The sequence below is a fragment of the Bos taurus genome, chromosome 16, assembly GCF_002263795.3.
Source record: "Bos taurus isolate L1 Dominette 01449 registration number 42190680 breed Hereford chromosome 16, ARS-UCD2.0, whole genome shotgun sequence".
NCBI classification, from domain to species: domain Eukaryota; kingdom Metazoa; phylum Chordata; class Mammalia; order Artiodactyla; family Bovidae; genus Bos; species Bos taurus.
The window spans coordinates 24,241,636-24,260,636 of record NC_037343.1 but is presented as its reverse complement, the minus strand read 5'-3'; the positions used below and the strand labels follow the sequence as shown (position 1 = coordinate 24,260,636).

The 19,001-nt window shown below is 44.6% G+C and overlaps 1 protein-coding gene across 2 annotated transcripts in view; it reads right to left on the bottom strand.

The window, feature by feature from the left end:
- Positions 1 to 19,001, bottom strand: part of MTARC2 (mitochondrial amidoxime reducing component 2) — a 48,594-nt gene that overhangs the window by 13,125 nt on the left and 16,468 nt on the right. For both annotated transcript variants that reach the window (NM_001076380.2, XM_024976504.2), the window contains 5 exon segments: positions 1,712 to 1,850; positions 2,948 to 3,019; positions 3,108 to 3,169; positions 12,448 to 12,588; positions 13,874 to 14,036. In NM_001076380.2, the coding sequence (NP_001069848.1) occupies positions 1,724 to 1,850; positions 2,948 to 3,019; positions 3,108 to 3,169; positions 12,448 to 12,588; positions 13,874 to 14,036 (565 nt within the window). In that variant the 3' untranslated portion in view covers positions 1,712 to 1,723.

Here is a 19,001-nt window from a genome sequence, read left to right as displayed (position 1 = left end):
AAGACAGAGGATGAGATGGTTGGATGGCATCTCCGACTCAATGGACATGGGTTTGGGTGAACTTCGGGAGTTGGTGATGGACATGGAGGCCTGGGGTGCTACAGTCCATGGGGTCACAAAGAGTCGGACAAGACTGAGCGACTGAATGAAACCGAACTGGTATCATAACTAAGAGTTTGATGCTGCAACAAAGATCGAAGATGTCTCATGCCACAACTAAGACCCAGCACAATCAAATACAATTTTTTCATTAAAAAAAAAAAGACTTTAAAATGTTATAAGAGGTTTTATGATCTCAGAGGTTTTAAATGTGGGGAAAACAGGCATTGTAGAACTGAAGAAATATGTAACATGTATGTATAATATCATATGAAAGATGCAATATGGTTATGTACATGCCTGACCATCACCAGTAGAAGTTTCTTTTTTGTCCAGCCTCTAGCATCTTTACATTCACTATGGCATCTGACACTGGGCCTTACATGGAGGACTTGTTGCAGTGATGACAAGAAAGATCATAGCTCTTATTTATGGATCACTTTTCAGGCAATGCTGCAACTTCATACGAATTACTCTCAAAATAACCTTTATTGGTTGTTTGTGCGACTATTATTCCCACTTTGCAGATAAGGGCACTGAGGCTAAGAGGCATTAAACAACTCAGCCAAGGTGGGAAAGGGGGCTGCTAGGGTTACACATCCAAATCTACTTAAGGCTCAGTCCAGATGGTCTTGCCATGGGTCCTGAAGGATGGGCAGGCCAGAAGGTGAGAAAGCCAGGCCAGGATAAGAAAGAAAGCTACTCAAGAGTTTTGGAGATGAAGTGACTTTAAAATCTGGGTTCTGGATATTGTGAGGAGAGTTACTTATAAACTTCAATTTGAAGTCTTCTGACTGACTTCCCCATTCCTATAATTTAGGGGGTAGGCATTTTGCTCCAGGAGTCTGAATTTTATTTGACCTGATGAACTCAAGGTTAGAACACCATTTTATTCCATGAGATTCAGAATCCAGGCACCCTGCCCTGTTGCACTGACTTTTTTCAAACTTTATATCATATTTTTAAACTACATTTGATAAAAACCATTTGATTAAACACATTTTCCCCAAGTTGACTTTGAATAGTCCATGTATTTCCCCTTCACTTTTCTATCAGAGACAGAAAAAACAAATATAAAATTCTGGAGAATCGTTCACTTACTTATTCCTTCATGATATTCCCCAAAAAACCAGGACCCAACCTGTCTTTCTGCCTGGGCTCCTGCATCCACATTGTATAACTGGCTGGGGAAGTGGGAGGTAGGAGGAACACTGATTGCTGAAGGGAATAAAAATAAAGGTCAGGGGCCCCCCTGGTGGCCCAGTGGTTAAGACTCCACACTCCCAGTACAGGGGGTGGGGGTTCAATCCCTGTCAGGGAACTAGATCCCACATGCCGCAATGAAAGATCCTGCAGGCTCCAACAGAGATCAAAGAAGATCCTGCGTGCTGCAACTAAGATCTGGCACAGCCAGATAAATAAATAAATATTTTTAAAAAGAAAAGTTGTTCAAAACAAATAAATAAAGGGCATTTTCCAGCTCCAAAGATAAGAACAGAAACTGCTCATTCTCCCAGGAGTTACAGCAGCAGAACAGAAAAACATCTCCATACAAGAAAATGTGGCCCTGGCTTCAAGGCACTGCACTCCTGAAGCAAAGACTGCCCTTTACCTGGTGGTTCCGTCACTGCACCATCTGGTACACGGGGTCACCAACTTTCAGGCTTCCAATTTTTTCCACCGAGTAATAGATTCCAAACAGTGGGGACGACTTGTAAATTGACTTCTCAGAAGGATCACACAGGCGGTAACTGAAAGAAGCAAAAATTCACCCTCAGGCACAAGAAAGGACTAATCTAGGCGCTCTCAACGGAATTCAGCTTCCATGCTCAGCTTCTCTATAAATAACGAGCAAACCTTTTCTAAAATGTGGACAGAGAAATCTGGGTAAGTCAAACGGCAAATAAATCTGGTGTTTCTAGAATATCCTGAGAGTCTAAACAATTTTTCTACGGCTTCAGTTTGAAGTCCCAATGAAAAACTTGTATGTGTCACTTAAAATACTTTGCATGCATACCTTCAGCTTCACACACATGGGAAATCAGTGCTCATACAATCTCACAGAGGACCTGCCCTGAACTCCAGGCTTTCTGCCCCTCCATGGTTATAAGTCCAAGCCTGGGATCTTTGAAAAAACTGAAGACAGAGGCAGGTGGAATGGGCTGTCACTGAGGTTAATTTTTTTAAAGGCTTGTCTAAAGAAAAAATAATCAGTTCACTGGGTCTTAAAAATAAAAAACAAAATAGAATTGCCAATCTGAAGGCTTTAAGAAGTAATCTCCTCTGGAACTTAAATCCATTAGAAACACACAAAAAACAGAGGAAAGGGAAACAGAATAGAATACAACTTCCAGAAAAAGTTAATTTAAGTTTAAAAATACATTCTATATTGAGAACAAAAGTCGGCCAAAACTCTGTAAGTAACAAAACAACCTAACACAAAAGAAGCTCTTGAATAAACAAACTCAGATAACTCATTTCATTCCCCTTTTCAACTATTTCATTATACAACTCAATTATTCTCATCCTCCTGCTACTGATTCTAAAAAATAAATGAGAGTTGCAAACAAGGTCTTAATTTGGAAATAGATGTGTAAAGGTTATTAAAAACTGAAGTCAGAGAGATGAAAATTTCAAAATGTGGAATCATGCAATTGAAAATTTGTCCAAAACTCTATAAGAGTCATCTAGAAAAAAAAAAAAAAAAGAGGCAACAAATACTCACTGACATTAATAACAGACACAAAGAACCAGAAGGCACGAAGGTGCCCAGACAGAGCACCTGTAGCCACAAGTACTTTGAGGCTGGGGATAATATAAAAATACACCAGACACATAGACGTTCTACCTCTTCAGGGTTTCGAGTGGCTCCTTCCTGTCAATCACTCCAGTATCTGGGTCCACCGTGGTCATAATGCACCTGTCACACAATAATGAAGGGTCAGGGCACAGTTAAGAACCAGCGACCCTGCCAGGCACCAGAGGTCCAGGCTCACAAGAATCCTTACCTGGGGCAAGCCAAAATCTTTTTCATTTCTACATTGCCAATGAGAAGTTCATCCCAAGTGTCCTAGGAGAAAAGGAGATGGTATCTTTTAAATTAAGGCTCCATCCAGCCTTATTCCAGTTTATTCTTCGGCTGGTCCTATGTAGCTGAAGAACAGAGTACAAGAGGATGCCGCAAAGTACCCCAGAAAGGACCCAAAGGAAGGAGGGTGTGGGATGCAGAATTGTTTTTTTTTTTTTTTGGCTGCATCATGCAGCACCTAAAATCTTAGTTCCCCAACCAGGGATCAAGCCCTCGCCCCCCGTCCTAGAAGCATGGGTTGTTAAGCACTGGATGGACAAGGAAGTTCCAGGACGCAGTTCTTGATGGGGCCTCAGAAGCCTTCCTCTGTCAGCACAACAAAATACATCTCCAGGGGCTAGTTTGCCATGAGAACCCTCAAGCAACTCCAGGTAAAGTTAATGATGTATAATGAGAAGTGGAAAGCTTACATGACTGCCCACTCTTTCCTTTTGCTAAGCTGCAATGGAAGCCAAGTTACAATCTTATGCTTCTTTGATGAGTGGGACATGGCCCAAGAGAAGTTGGTTCTAAGATGCACCCATTCAGCACTGCCTTTGGTCCTGACCAGCCTCAGCCAACCGCCCTGCCTTGTTTTCCCAATCTTAAACCGTGGTAGATCCGGCCGATGTCTGCCTTGGGATTTTCTTCAAACCTCATGACTGGGGGAGGAATTAATATGGTCCCACTTTTACACAAAGATACAGAGGCAGAGAAAGTTTACAAAATATTTTCAGGGTCACAGCAGCTAGGTTTGAAAACTTTTCTGATTCTGAAGGAGGGCTTTTAACCACCCAGCTTTTAACTATCCCCATGTCTATACCACCTGGTATAGGTCTGTCTAGTCAAAACTGTGGTTTTTCCAGTGGACGTGTGTGGATGTGAGAGTTGAACTATAAAGAAAGCTGAGCGCCAAAAAATTGATGCTTTTGAACTGTGGTGTTGGAGAAGACTCTTGAGAGTCCCTTGGACTGCAAGGAGATCCAACCAGTCCATCCTAAAGGAAATCAGTCCTGAATATTCATTGGAAGGACTGATGCTGAAGGTGAAACTCCAATACTTTGGCCACTCGATGCAAAGAACTGACTAATTGGAAAAGACCCTGATGCTGGGAAAGATTGAAGGCCAGAGGAGAAGGGGATGACAGAGGATGAGATGGTTGGGTGGCATCACCGGCTCAGTGGACATGAGTTTGAGTAAACTCTGGGAGTTGGTGATGGACAGGGAAGCCTGGGGTGCTGCAGTCCATGGGGTCGCAAAGAGTTTAACACAACTGAGTGACCTAACTGAACTGAAGATTCACACTGAGTGGAATGATTATGACAGGAGTCAGCTTGTGTTTCTTTTTTTCTTTTGCATGTATAATTTTTTTGGCCGTTCATATTTGGGAGTTGGTGATGGACAGGGAGGCCTGGCATGCTGCAGTCCATGGGATCACAAAGAGTTGGACACAACTGACTGACTGAACTGAACTGATACCACCTGGAGTAGAAAATGGTTAGCCACTCCAGTATTCCTGCATGGAGAATTTTCCATGGACAGAGAAGCCTGGTGGACTACAGATCACAGGATTGCAGAATCAGACACAACTGGGCACGCACATACATCTATATACCTACCTATCTGTACACACGTACACAAGTATACATACATACATATAAACACATAAATATGGAGGTTGTATTAATTACAGTATATATACATATACGAAAGTGAAAGTCACTCAGTCGTGTCTGACTCTTTGCAAGCCCATGGACTATACACAGTCCATGGAATTCTCCAGGCCAGAATACTAGATATGTAGCTTTTCCCTTCTCCAGGGGATCTTCCCAACCCAGGGATCGAACCCAGGTTTCCCGAATTGCAGGAGGATTCTTTACCAGCTGAGCCACAAGGTAAGCCCATAAACAAACATATATATACACATACATATATGCATTCACACACACACACACACACACACACACACACACATATATATACGAGCAGAATATGTTACAGGCCTTTCTTGCTAACAGGAAAGCCATCTGTAAAGCCTGAATTTCACAAGCCAATCCTTTGTCAAGGCCCCAAGGGAGACATGGGGGGCATCAGGGGACAGGGCCTCACTCTAGGCTCCCTACACCAAGAGTGTCTATAACTAGATGTGTTAGGGGAAGCACACTGACTGAAGTCGCCCACCCTGGCCAGGCACCATAGTAATCATTTGCATGAGTTGTTTTATGACAGGAGGTCCTGGTAAGGAACACAAAACTAATAAGCCACTACCAACCGGAAGAGTTCAAGAAAGGTCAAAAGGGGACACCGCATGTCCGACCACCTCCCAGAATCCTCCTCTCTGGCATCCATCTTGGCTGAACAAGGCGTGCGCCACCAGGAAGGACTCTGAGTCAGAATGATTGGCTAAAGACAACCCGGAAACTAATCCCGTCACCATAAAACCCAGACTGTGAGCCATGTGCAATGTGCCTTAAAAATTTGTTTCCTGATCTCATACCAAGTGAGCTTTTGGAGATCATGGGATCTGGTGAGAAATCCAGCCTCCAAGTGAGGCAGTGGGGCATCCAGTCCTCTCAGCTGGTGGCTCACTGCCCTGGAGACAGGAGAGGAGACCAGTCTGCCCCTGCAGGAGGCAGGGCAGAGGGGGGAAGGGGGCCTCACAGGTAATGTCCCCCCTCCCCTGCTGATGGCCAGGCTGTGATCACACTAGGGACCTCTTTCAGGGAACACTAGACCACCCCTTCCCCACCCCGGGCGTATTGGGGAGACTTAGCAAATGCACAAAGAAGTCCAGTGCCCACTGGGTCTTCCCAACTGGGAAATCTCTGCGGGGTATGACTGAGGTGAGGGGGTTTCTGTGGATGCCTGGGGTTCCCAAATGTCATTTGTGAAACTCTGTGATGTAAGAAATGAAGTGTTTCCTGCCATATCAAAGAACAAGGATGTCACAGCCACCAGCCCTCCAAATGTGAATTCCTGAGCCCAGAGAGCGCCCAGGAGTAACAATACCTGCTATCAGGCAGCCATCAGCCACTCCCTCGCTCAGCATTCAGCAGCTGGGAAGAGCAGGAGGTGGGGCAAGGGGGAGGGGGTTGGGATGGGAGACTGGGAGGTGAGAAACGCAGGAAGCTGGCCCCGGAGAGCTGAGATGCATTTGAAAGGAATGATTTCAGTGAACCCAGAATCTTGTATCTTCCCATATGCAGAAAAAAGGATAAATTCCTTAACTTGAGGTATCTGTGTGTGTGTGTGTGTGTGTGTGTGTGTGTGTGTATGTGTTAGTCGTTCAGTCTTGTCCGACTCTTTGCAACCCCATGGACTGTAGCCCACCAGGCTTCTCTGTCCATGGGATTCTCCAGGCAAGAATACTGGAGTGGGTTGCCATTTCCTCCTGCAGGGGATCTTCCCAACCCAGGGATCGAATTGTCCCTTATGTCCCCTGCACCGGCAGGTGGGTTCCTTACTGTTATGGCCACCTGAGATACCTGGTCTCCCTTAATTAACAATAATTTTTCCATGTTCAGACTACCTGACATTTATCGAAAACTTCTATACAACCTGAACACACACCTCCCACCCTCCCCCACCCCCACCCCTGTCTGCTAGGGGCAGTTCCCTCAGGGTCACTTGAAATGCTGTCTCTGGGGTCTGAAGTCCTAAAAATTCCCACCGAATAAAACATAACTCTCTGCTCCTAGGTTGTGACTATTTTTTAAGTCAACAGTGGAAATAAACTCTGAGTTTCAAACAACAATTGAGGGACGAAAAGGCAAGGCCACATCATATAAAATCCTTTGTTGCTGTTGTTCAGTCGCTAAGTCAAGTCATGTAAAATGGAATCTCTAGAGTCTAGCCAGGACTTTTGACGAGCAATGTTCAAATGCAACACTGCAAGACGGTCATAGAGCCTGGCTCGCCTTCTGAAGAACCGCGACCTCCCAGAGGGTGTGACCAATAACACAGCTCCTGTATCTGGAAGTGATAGGTCTCTGGCGCCCGGGCCTGGAAGGAGCTAACAAGAGTAGACGCACTTCGCCACACGAGGGCGCTGCGGGCACAGGCATGCAAGCCCATCGGGCAGCCAGTGCAGAACCCTGCCAGCTCTTCTCAGCTTCCCAAGCACCTCTCCGTTCCATTTCTTTTTACAAGTGCTGATGAATTTCATATAGCAAAGCCACATAGCTATGTAAAGCCGACCTCATGATTATCATATAAAGCGAGAAGCCTGAAATTTTCAGTTAGATTTCCTAGTTTACAAGACATTTAATCTGCTCTTAACGGGCTTCCCAGGTGACTCAGTGGTAAAGAGACACAGGTTCAGGCCCTGGATGCGGAAGATCCCCTGGAGAAAGAAATGGCAACCCACTCCAGTATTCTTGCCTGGAGAAATCCCACGGACAGAGGAGCCCGGCGGGCTACAGTCCATGGGGTCACAAAGAACTGGACACGACTGAGTGACTGCTGCTGCTGCTGTTAAGTTGCTTCAGTCGTGTCCGACTCTTTGCAACCCCATAGACGGCAGCCCACCAGGCTCCCCCGTCCCTGAGATTCTCCAGGCAAGAACACTGGAGTGGGTTGCCATTTCCTTCTCCAATGCATGAAAGTGAAAAGTGAAAGTGAAGACGCTCAGTCGTGTCCGACTCTTAGCGACCCCATGGCTGCAGCCTTCCAGGCTCCTCCATCCGTGGGATTTCCCAGGCAAGAGTACTGGAGTGGGGTGCCATCGCCTTCTCCGACTGAGTGACTACACAGAGCAGAAGAGGAGCTGAAGCTCTCTAGACTCTAGCTTCACATACTTCTGCCCCTCTTTCTCAGCCCCTCAAAGTCTCTGTGGCAAATAGTTCAAGTTACTGAGACGCAATCAAAAAATAAAGGTATAGGGAGATCCTCTTAAGTAAAGGCAGTAACACCATCGACAACTTCTTGAGGAACATGAATGTCTGACTGCTCCTCCATCCAGAACTTGTGTCTCCCTTGTGCTCATCATGTTGGCTTTTCTAAATCAGGACTAATTTCCCTGAGGTCCTTCGAGGTCCCCTAGCAAAGTGGGGATGTCATAAAAGTTCCCTGGAGGAGAACAGAGACCCCTATTTGAAAGGCATGCCATAAAGTGATGAGGGGAGCCCCTGTAGTCAACCATATGCATACAACACCAAGAGTGAACCCTAAGGCCAGCTATGGACTTTGGGTGATTATGATGTCAGTATAGATTCATCCTTGGCTAAAAAATGCCAAGTGAGTGATGCTGATACCAGGGGAGGCTACATCTGGGAGGCTAGAAATAGATGGGAAATGGTCACTGAGATAAGAAGCACTGGTCGATTTTATTATTTTATTTAAATATTTATTTGTATATTTAGTTATTTGGCTGTGTAGGGTCCCAGCTGCAGCACTCAAGATCTTCTTTGTATCATGGGAGATCTTTCGTTGCGGCTCACAGACGCTCTAGCTGTGGCACACGGGATCAGTTGTTCCAGGGCATGTAAGGATCTTAGTTCCCCAACCAGGGATCCAACCCGTGTCCCCTGCATTGCAAGGCGGATTCCTAACCACTGGACCACCAGGGAAGTCCCAGTTTTATTATTTTTTAAACTTCATTGCTCCACATTCCCAGAATTCAAGCATACCACACCGGCCCAAAGGAAACTGCTTTTTAAAAAATCTGCTTAATATTCTGAATTACATAGAAAAAGTACAAAGTGCTTTGGGTCCCAAAGAGTAAATGTTGCGCAATGCATCCTCCTATTGCTCTATGATTTTGCAATAAATAATGGCCTGGATTTTTGCACTATGCTTAGGTTTACTGTATGTTTATTATTAGTTGGTCTATGAAATATTTAAGTGCATTATCATTTTACATTAATATTTAACAGAGTCCCGCTAACTGGAAGGGTTATAGATGGTGCCAGGTAGACAGGTGAGTGCATCAGGCCCTTAACTCTTGGGCTTTTTAATTTAAAGGAGAATAAATCAACCCTATTAGCATCATTTTATAGTAAAGATTTTTTTTAATATGCATTTCCAAAGGACTCTTCTATTCAAATAAGAATACTCTTCCTTATGTACTATTTCTGTAAGCCTATCACAATGCAGGAAAAAAACAACAAATGGACTTTGGAGTACAAGGTCACTTAACATTTTTTAAACTGAAAAAAGCAAGGCTCCACCCACTCAAATTGCCTAAGCAAATATAATTTGGCTTACATCAGCTCGGTTCAGTTTGACATGTTAGAGGTGAGCCAAAAATTCTTAGTTGGCAAGTTACAGGAAAGCAAAAATTCTTGAGCCAGGAATGGGAGTATCTTTTCTTCTTCTTCCTCTGGTTCAAGATCTTATACTAAAACTAATATCTTTAGTGGAGACAAATCAAGAAAAATTGTATTCCCTAAAAGAAAGTGTCTCAGCAAAGAATGGGCCAGTTTTACAGGAGTCCTGTGCAAGAATTTTTGCTTCATGGACTAATTTCTGATCAGTCTTCAGCATTATTAATCCTGAGTCTCATTTCATTCTGTATTTAACAAGTATCTAATGACTCTGAACTTCTGCACCCTCAATTCATCAGCACAGAAAAACAGAACAGGGGAGAAATAGGTGGGTTTACTGGGAATGTCTCTGGAAAGGCTTGAGCCTCAAGCTCTGGACCCTTTTGAGACCCTGCACTTAATCTTGGTTTTGTTATTTTCTTTTCTTAAAGAGCCCCTTCAAATTATATCCACTTCAGGTCACACCAAATCTGGGTTATTCCTGGGAGAAAACAAGTCTCTTCCATCAGGCGGCTGATGCCCAGAGCATGTCAGCTCCTGTTTCTCCCACCCCCTCTGTCACCCTTGGCCCCACCCCCCCCCAAAATCAGCACTTTCCTGGGCACTGTTTGCACAAGAGTCACCCAGGATGGTGCTGCCCACACAGTCACGGGCCTGATGGTAATTCTGACCCAGGTTTCAGGTAAGGCGGGCTGATCTCCCTCTGGGGACGAAGCATGGCATGGATGTTTCTGCCTCAGTTTCCCTAACTTTCCAAGCACTTTCTAGAGAGCTGCCCAGGGTAAAATCATGCAGCTCGCAGTATCATGCAGTTTGGTCATATTTGTTGGGTCTGTGAAAATAATAATTACTTCCTCATTCAAAATCATTACCAAGTCTTCCTTATCCACAATATAAAATCTAAACTCCTGGGACTTCTCTGGTAGTCTAGTGGTTATGAGTCCACCTTGTGATGCAGAGGACATGGGTTCAATCTCTGGTTCTGGGAACTAAGATCCACATGCTATGGGGCAACTAAGTCTGTGTGCTACAACTAGAGAAAGCCCTTTGCCACAGTGAAGATCTAGTGCCGCCCAAAAAAAAGATTTTTTACTTTATAAAAAATAAAATTCAACCTCCTCAGCATGGTGGCGTCTAGCAAGGTCCAGGTCCAGCCACCTCATGCCACTTCTCCTCTACCTGCAGCGTCCCTGTGATTCTGAAATGACCCCAGGCACCCTTGATGTAACAGCCTGTGCTGCTTTTAGGCCTTCTAACTGGTGGCCTCCTTTACCCACCGTGACCTTCGCTCCCCCTCACCAGCACACACAACAACACACTTCACAGCACAGCTCCTGGGTAGCTTGATCTGACCCCTCTCTGCTCCCACTCCTCCCTTCTCCAGGCAGGTGTAGGCACTTCTAAGCATCCTTGGCCCCTGATAAGTACGTGCATTAAAGCTCTCCTCATGCTGGCCTGCCATTGCCTCCCAGCCATTCCTCCCCTATCAGGAAATTCTGAAGGGCAGGGTCTGTATCTTTTCATCGCTGTATCCAGGATTCTTATTATGGGCCACAGTGCCAGTCAATTAAAAAAAATCATTTTTAATTAAAAAATTTAATTAAAATCAATTAAAAATTTTTTAACAAATGTAGAGAGGGATTCAAGATATTAGATAACAAACAACAGGATAATATCAACAAGTAGACAACTTCTGTATACCCTAGTTATTGCTTTCATTATCAAATGAAGTATCTTCATGTACGAGGATTATACTAGCCTCCGTGCAAAGGTTTATCCTAAAGAACAACATTTACCAGCAAATGGGGCACATTTTACTCACACAAAAGGATGCGGGGGTCAACCAAGGGAACAAAGAATTGAGAAGGTACTTAAGATCCTCTAAAAATTAGCTCCTTGGGATCTCTCGATTGTAATCAACATCTCCACTCCTCAGAAGCTGGAGCTGTAAGTCCTGGGTTCTAATCCAAAGCCACTACTTCCATGCCTAACAAGTTGTGTAACACCTGCAAGCTTCTGTTCCCTTATAAAAAGGAGAAAATAGTATAGACTTCACAGCACTGTCCTAAGGAACAAATAGAGTAATTTGCATGACGCCATCCATTGATTCTGTGTCTGGCACCCAGTAAACAATGAACGAATGGTTGCTGTTATTTCCAGTGCTTATAAAGTTAAGCTTTATAATACAATCCTGATGTTTAATAGGATTCCTAGTACTTGTTACTACAGAGCAACATACAACTATATATATTTCACATACAAGTCACAGGTACAAAGAGCTGATGTGGTTGTCCTTTTAGGGCTAAAAGGGGCTGAGTCTTTGGAGGGTGAAAATTTCTAGTTTCAACCACATAGCAGAGCATATGAGTCCTCTGGGAGATAATTCAGGCCACAGAGTGACATGTCTCCAGGTTGTGGTTTACAAGTAATCTCCTGTATCCTCCTGGCCTCCACTCTGGGGTCTGGAGCTTTCAGAAGTCTCAAATCTTTCAGCGCTCCTGGATGGTACAGGTACATTTTTTTTTTCCGTGTAGCTATCTCTGAGCTGTGGTTATCAATACACTCTAGCCTAGTTCCATTGTTGTTGTTTAGTTGCTCAATCTGACTCTTTGCAACCCCATGGACTGTAGCCTACCAGGCTTCTCTGTCCAAGTAATTTCCCAGGCAAGAGAGTTGTAATTTTTTTCTCCAGGGGATCTTCCCCACCCAGAGATGAAACCTGCCTCTCCTGAGTTGCAGGCGAATTCTTTATTGCTGACCCACCAGAAAAGTCCCAGTCTAGACCCAGTCTTGCTAGTTTGGGAGTTCCAATTGCTGGCTTTGGGGCCTGAGCAGTAAAGGGTGAGCAGCGCCCCCCGGAGGCCAGCGAGGAGATAGCGGCAGCAATAAGTGAACCACTCCACGCAAGACGCCGGCGAATCTCTCAAACCACCAACCTGGCCATCCTCAGAGAGTCCGACTTGGCGCTGACCCGGGGGCACCTCTAGACATTATGCATAAAAGCAGAGAGCCGCTTACCTCCTCAAAAGCACTGCAGCCTGTCACCACGATATTTGGCCTGAAATTGTTTATTTTCACTTTCTTCTCCATCCTGGTATTCAGATCGGCCAGGGAGGCTTCCGACAGGATCATGACGGGGCTGCAGTCCGGGTAGGCCACCTGCGCCAAGGACACAGCACCGTCAGGCCTCGCTGCCCGTGGAACGGGCTCAGCCCAGCTGCCAAGCTAGGTGAAGCCCAGAAGCCGACCCACCAGAGTGCAGAAGGGGTGAGCTGTGTTCAGGAGGGAGAGGTGACTCCACGGGCTTGGAAACGGCCGGATCAGCGCCGGAGCAGGGTTCCTGCCCCCAGCCCCCACCCCCACCCCGGGGGCGCAGATGGGGCTCTCTGTCCACACACAGAAAGCAGCAGGGCCAATGCTACCCTGCAGCCCCATTTCTTGCTCCTCACTCCCGCCCAGGAGCCTCTGCCACATCACCACCACCATCACCAGACAGGGGAAGGGTCTGCTGCCAATCAGCTCTGCTCTAGCCCTGGTTTCCTTTAGTTGCGCCATTCACTCCTGTGCATTTAGTAAGCACCACCTATGCATCAGACACTGTTCTAGGAGGGGAAATAGCGTGAATACAGCAGATAAAACCACCTGCATTCAAGGAGCTTATAGTTCAGGGATCGTGGGGAGAGACACCCCGAGATGGATTTTGAGCCTCATCTCACTGCAGAATCAAAGCCTTTGGTTTGGGGGCTGTAGCTGACTCAGGGGAGGTGAGGTGCCTTTTAAACACCAGAAATGATCACACCTCACTGACTGTGAAGGGTGGACTTGGATAAACTCTGCTTCTGTGATTTTAGAAGACCTGGATTTAGAAAACCTCATGGGGTCACACAGAGTCAGACACGACTGAAGTGACGTAGCAGCAGCAGCATGGACAGAGAAGCCTGATGGGCTACAGTCCATGGGGTCACAAAGAGTTGGACACGACTGAATGACTGAGTACATAAGCACATAAACCTCACTTTGGCCTGCCAGCTCATCTTCTCTGTCCTCGACACCTGTCCAGGTAGTGCCCTCAGAAGCCCCCTGGGTCACCCCTTAGTTCTGTTCAGTTCAGTCGCTCAGTCGTGTCCTGCTCCTTGCAACCCCACGGACTGCAGCACACCAGGCTTCCCTGTCCCATCACCAGCCCCCGGAGCTTGCTCAAACTCATGTCCAGCAAGTTGGTGATGCCATCCAAGCATCTCATCCTCTGTCATCCCCTTCTCCTCCTGCCTTCAACCTTTCCCAGCATCAGGGGCTTTTCCAATGAGTCAGTTCTTCGAATCAGGTGGCCAAAGGATTGGAGCTTCAGCTTCAGCATCAGTCCTTCCTAACTGGGGCCCCAAAGGAGGCTCTTTGTGGGCCCAGAAGGAAACCGGAAGGGAAGGGCAGCTCCCTGCAAGCTCACCTGGTAATTCTTGTCCAAAGAAGGGAAAATTTCATTTGACGCTCTTGCCTTCATGTTCTTTTCAAACTGAACCAGCCTGAACGCGTCCGTTTTCAAGAAGCTGGTGAACCACTGAGCAGCCTCGTCGCCACAGTCCCTGCCCTGGATGTCAAGACCAAACACCCTGGAAAGGTCACAGAGAGCAGGGGGTTTACATTCGTACCTCAACACACTGAGTGGTGGGGTCAAGGTGGAAGAGCTGGGCTGCTGGGATCTGACTATCCTGGGAGACGGTGAGTGGTCGGTGGGCCAAAACTGGGCAGAAGCAGAGCGGGAGGGAGCAGGGAAGAACCCGTAAGATGCTCACAACTCATGCAGTTACAAGCTGAAATACCGATTTTGTTTCAAGAGGCTGGGCTGGAGCCTGATGCTCTGCATTCCTAACAAGCTTCGGGATGCCTAGGTTACTGGTCCACAGACCACACTTTGAGTCACAAGGATTTAGGATGCTTCAGAAAGGGAGAGGGACCATGGTGTGGTAGAAACGCCCTGAACTTGGAGTCTGGTAGACCTGGTTCAAACTGGAACTCTGCCCTCTCTAATCTTATGACTTTTAGCAAATCATTAAACTCCTCTGACCTTCTGTCTCAGTTACAAATTGGAAATAATAATATATTACCTGCTTCACAAGGTGGACACAGGTTCCACCAGATAATGAAGTAGTCTTCAAGGATTTTTTTGCTTGAGCGGCCTCAAAAGATAAAAGCTATATACCTCCCCCCCTAAAAAAAGCTATGTACCCCTCACAGAATTGCAAGTTGACATGTAAACTTTTCTTCTTCTTTTTTTAACTGAAATATAGTTGATTGACAATATTGTGTTAGTTTCAGATATAAATGATTGAGTTATATATATACTTTTCCAGGTTATTTTCCACTACAAGTTACACAAGATATTGACTATAGTTCCCTGTTTTATGGGCTTTCCAAGTAGCCATAAAGAATCTACCTGCCAATGCAGGAATTCAATCCCTGGGTAAGGAAGATCCCCTGGAGGAGGAAATGGCAACCCAATTCAGTATTGTCACCTGGATAAGTCCATAGACAGAGAAGCCTGACGGGCTACGGTCCAGGGGGTCACGAAGAGTCAGACATGACTGAGCAGGCATGCACTGTGCGTGTCCCTGTTTTATACAGCAAATCCTTGTTGCTTATCTATTTTATGTATTGTAGTTCATATCTGTTCATCTCAGGCTCTTAATTTTTCCCTCTCTCCTTCACTTGCCCCTTGGGAAACAATAAGTTTGTTTTCTATGTCTGTGTTTCTGTTTCTGTTTTGTATATAGATTCATTTGTATTATATGTTAGATTTCACATATATGTGATAGCATATAATATTTGTCTTCCTCTGTCTGCAGTTCACGGGGTGACAGAGTCAGACACAACTGAGCGACTGAACTGTCTGACTTACTTTACTTAGTATGATTTTCTCTAGGTCCATCTGTATTTTTTATAAGTTTAATTTATTATGAAAGATTAAATTTCCATTGAATTGTAAATATTAACATTTAAAGTAAAATTATATCATAATTTATATGTCATATCTTAATATTATAAATACATATAAATTATATTAAAATAAAATAAAATTATGCTTTTAAAAGCATGCAATGGAATTCAAATGCCAGGGAAGTTTGATAGCTATTTTTAAAAACTATTTTTAATAATACATGATTAAGTCCTGGGTGTTCATTGGAAGGACTGATGTTGAAGCTGAAACTCCAATACTTTGGCCACCTGATGGGAAGAGCTGATTCATTTGAAAAGACCCTGATGCTAGGAAAGATTGAGGGCAGGAGGAGAAGGGGACGACAGAGGATGAGATGGTTAGATGGCATCACCAACTCAATGGACATGGGTTTGGGTGGACTCCGGGAGTTGGTGATGGACAGGGAGGCCTGGCGTGCTGTGGTTCAGGGGGTCACAGAGTCGGACATGATTGAGCAACTGAACTGAACTGAACTGAACTGAAGGACTTCTTTTCTGGCCCACATTTTAAAAATTATTTTCAAATTTTTTCCCAGTCTAGGACTCCCCCAGTGGTCCAGTGGTTAAGATGCCATGCTTCTGCTGTAGGGGGCATGGGTTCCAACCCCGGTTGAGAAAGTTTCACATGCTACCTGGGGCAGCCAAAGGGAAAAAAATGTTTTCCTAGTTTTATTGAAACATAATTGACATACAGCACTGCATAAGTTCAGGGTATAGAGCATAAGGACTTGACTTACATGTATTGTGAAATGATTACAAGTTTAGTTAGCAGTCCTCATCTCATATTTTTTTAAGGTCCTTTTTTCTTATGATGAGAACTCTTAGGATTCACTGTCTTCACAGATGGAATGAAAGAAGTCGATTTATAATAATTCCACTCATCCTTTGAATCGTTCTATGATCTTTGGCATTTAGTAATCATTCATTAAAAGTGTTTTTAATAATTTATCAGCAACAATTTGACTAGACGGGCCTTCATTTTAGTGTAAGACAAAGACTTTGAATCACCATCTTGTGCAATGACTTTACTCCCATCATTAGAAAGATTCTCCTTTAGCAATACCAGTATTCTTTTCTTGTCTTGGCCCCACAGGTTTTTCCCTCCCAGGGCTGTGCTCTCTACCAAGACAAGGGATGGGCAAGCCTTTCCTCTGTGCCAAGGAGAGGTGGAGAAGAGAATTTGCCCCCTGCAGGTAATATCACAGCCGGAGAGAGAACCTATAAGATTCAAGGATCTGGAAACTGACTCCCTTAAAGGGATCCCAGCCCTCAGGTACCACGGGAGGTGTCTGCTTCCCTGTGAGTGCCTCTTCCAGTCTGAAGGCCCCTGGGGTGATGGATGTGAGGGAATCCGAGATGGACCGTGAGATGCTCCCCGAGGCCCACACCTTGTCTAATGGCTAGACTCACCCCACCTACTGTCAAATCTCCATGCAGTTCTTCTGAAGTTTCTTGGACCTTTGCCTTCTGTCTAAACGCTCTTCTTGGAGCCACTGTTCGGACTCTGACTAACCCCTGCTCCAACCCCATGGTCCTCTCATGATCCTCTCCCTCACCGCCTTCAGCTTTTCCCCTAAAACTCTCCTCCACCAGTTTACTACTCTGTACAGATCTGCTCCCCGGGCTGAGTGCTTCCTTCAACCCCCTTCAGGACAGCCCTCCTGCGTAAGTGCACACACTTCCACCCACTCCGGTGAGCCTAGTGCGGGCTCTTTGAGAAGCAGAGAGCACCCAGCAGGTCAGGGGAAGACTGATTATCCAGTGCCCCTGAAAGTTACCCCCAACTGATCCTTCCTCCCTCCCCTCCCTGCTGCAGACTCTACCCTTCTGTCATCCCACCTCCTGCAATTCTCTCCGAATTTTATGAAAAGTTCACTTTCTTCCATATTTCTAAATGAAATGTTCTATCATCACCACCCCACAGAAAAGAACCGCATCTCCCTGAGTGAGCATAACAGAACTACATTAGTTAGTAATCTAATTTAGTTCAGGGTTGAAGGTAAACAACTCTGAATATTTATCGGAAGGACTGATGCTGAAGCTGAAGCCCCAATACTTTGGTCACTTGATGCAAAGAGCCAACTCGTTAGAAAAGACTCTGATGCTGGGAAAGGTTGAAGGCAGGAGGAAAAGGGGACAACAGAGGATGAGATGGTTGGATGGCATCCCTGACTCAATGGACATGAGTTTGAGCAAACTCTGGGAGATAGTGAAAGACAGGGAAGCCTGGCATGCTGCAGTCCATGGGGTCACACAGAGTTGGACACGACTGAGCGACTGAACAACAACAAGGTTAGTGATCTACTAATTCATAAAGCAAAATAACTCACTAAAAATATTTGAGAAGACATAAAAGCTTGAATGGAGTTTTACAAAGAAAATCTAGGTAGTTTTACTGGAAAGTTTCACCAATAATAAAGGATAAAAACTATCAAATGTAAATAGAAAAAAATTTTAATTGTCGTCACTTAAAATAGGACAAAGAGATCAGATGTCTAGGACTCAATCTAACAAGAGATGTACAATTCTATTATAGAGAAAATTATGAAATTTTGTTAAAGAAATAAAATAAGACACAAATAAGGGAGAAAAGATAACACATTCATGGATAGAGAGGCTATGGACAATAAAGATGGTAACTATGTGAGACATCATTTATTTAAGGGCCTGCTATGAATCAGGCACTCTTGAAATAAATAAATAAATTCATTTCAATTTGCCCTAAATGGAGCCTCAAATTCAGTGCAATTCCAATCAAAATCCTAAAAGGATTTTACATGGAATTTGACAAGTTGATTCTAAAATTTGTAGGAAGAAATTCCCTGGCAGTCCAGAGGTTGGGACTCTGCACTTCTACTACAGTGGGAATGGGTTCGATCCCTGCTTGGAGAACCAAGATCCTGCCTTCCACACAGTGAGGCCAAAAAAATAAAATAAAAACAGTAACAATGTCCCATTGATTAAAAAATAAAAGTGTGAAGTCCAAGGATAGTCCAGACACTTGGAAGATAAAATAATGAGACTCATCTTACTTGATATCAAGATATAAAGTTAAAGAAATTAAGACAGTGACAGATAGGATCAGGAATGGATATAGAATCCAGTGCAAAGGAGAGAGAGCTCAGAAAATAACTGACACTTCCTAAAGAAGCAAGTGGCTCAGTGGTAAAGAAGCAGGAGATGCAGATTCAATCCCTGGGTAGGGAAGATCCCCTGGACACGGAAATAGCAACCCACTCCAGTATTCTTGCCTGGAAAATCCCATGGACAAAGAAGCCTGGCGGGCTGCAGTCCATGGGATTGCAAGAGTCAGACATTACTTTTGCAACAGCAAAAGATCTTAAGATGCCACAATGCAGGTGGCATTATAGATCACTGGGAAACAAATGATTGTTCAATAAAATACTGGAACACTTGATAACTGTATAAGAAAATCAAATTGAATTTCTACCTCAAATCACCATCAAAAATCAACAATAAAAAAATAAATAAATAAACTTTAGATGCAAAAACATAAGTAAGAAAGGCAAAACTTCAATAGTTTTAGAAAAAGAATAGTAGGAGAATTTTTTATAACTTTGGAATAGAGTATATTTCTTAAG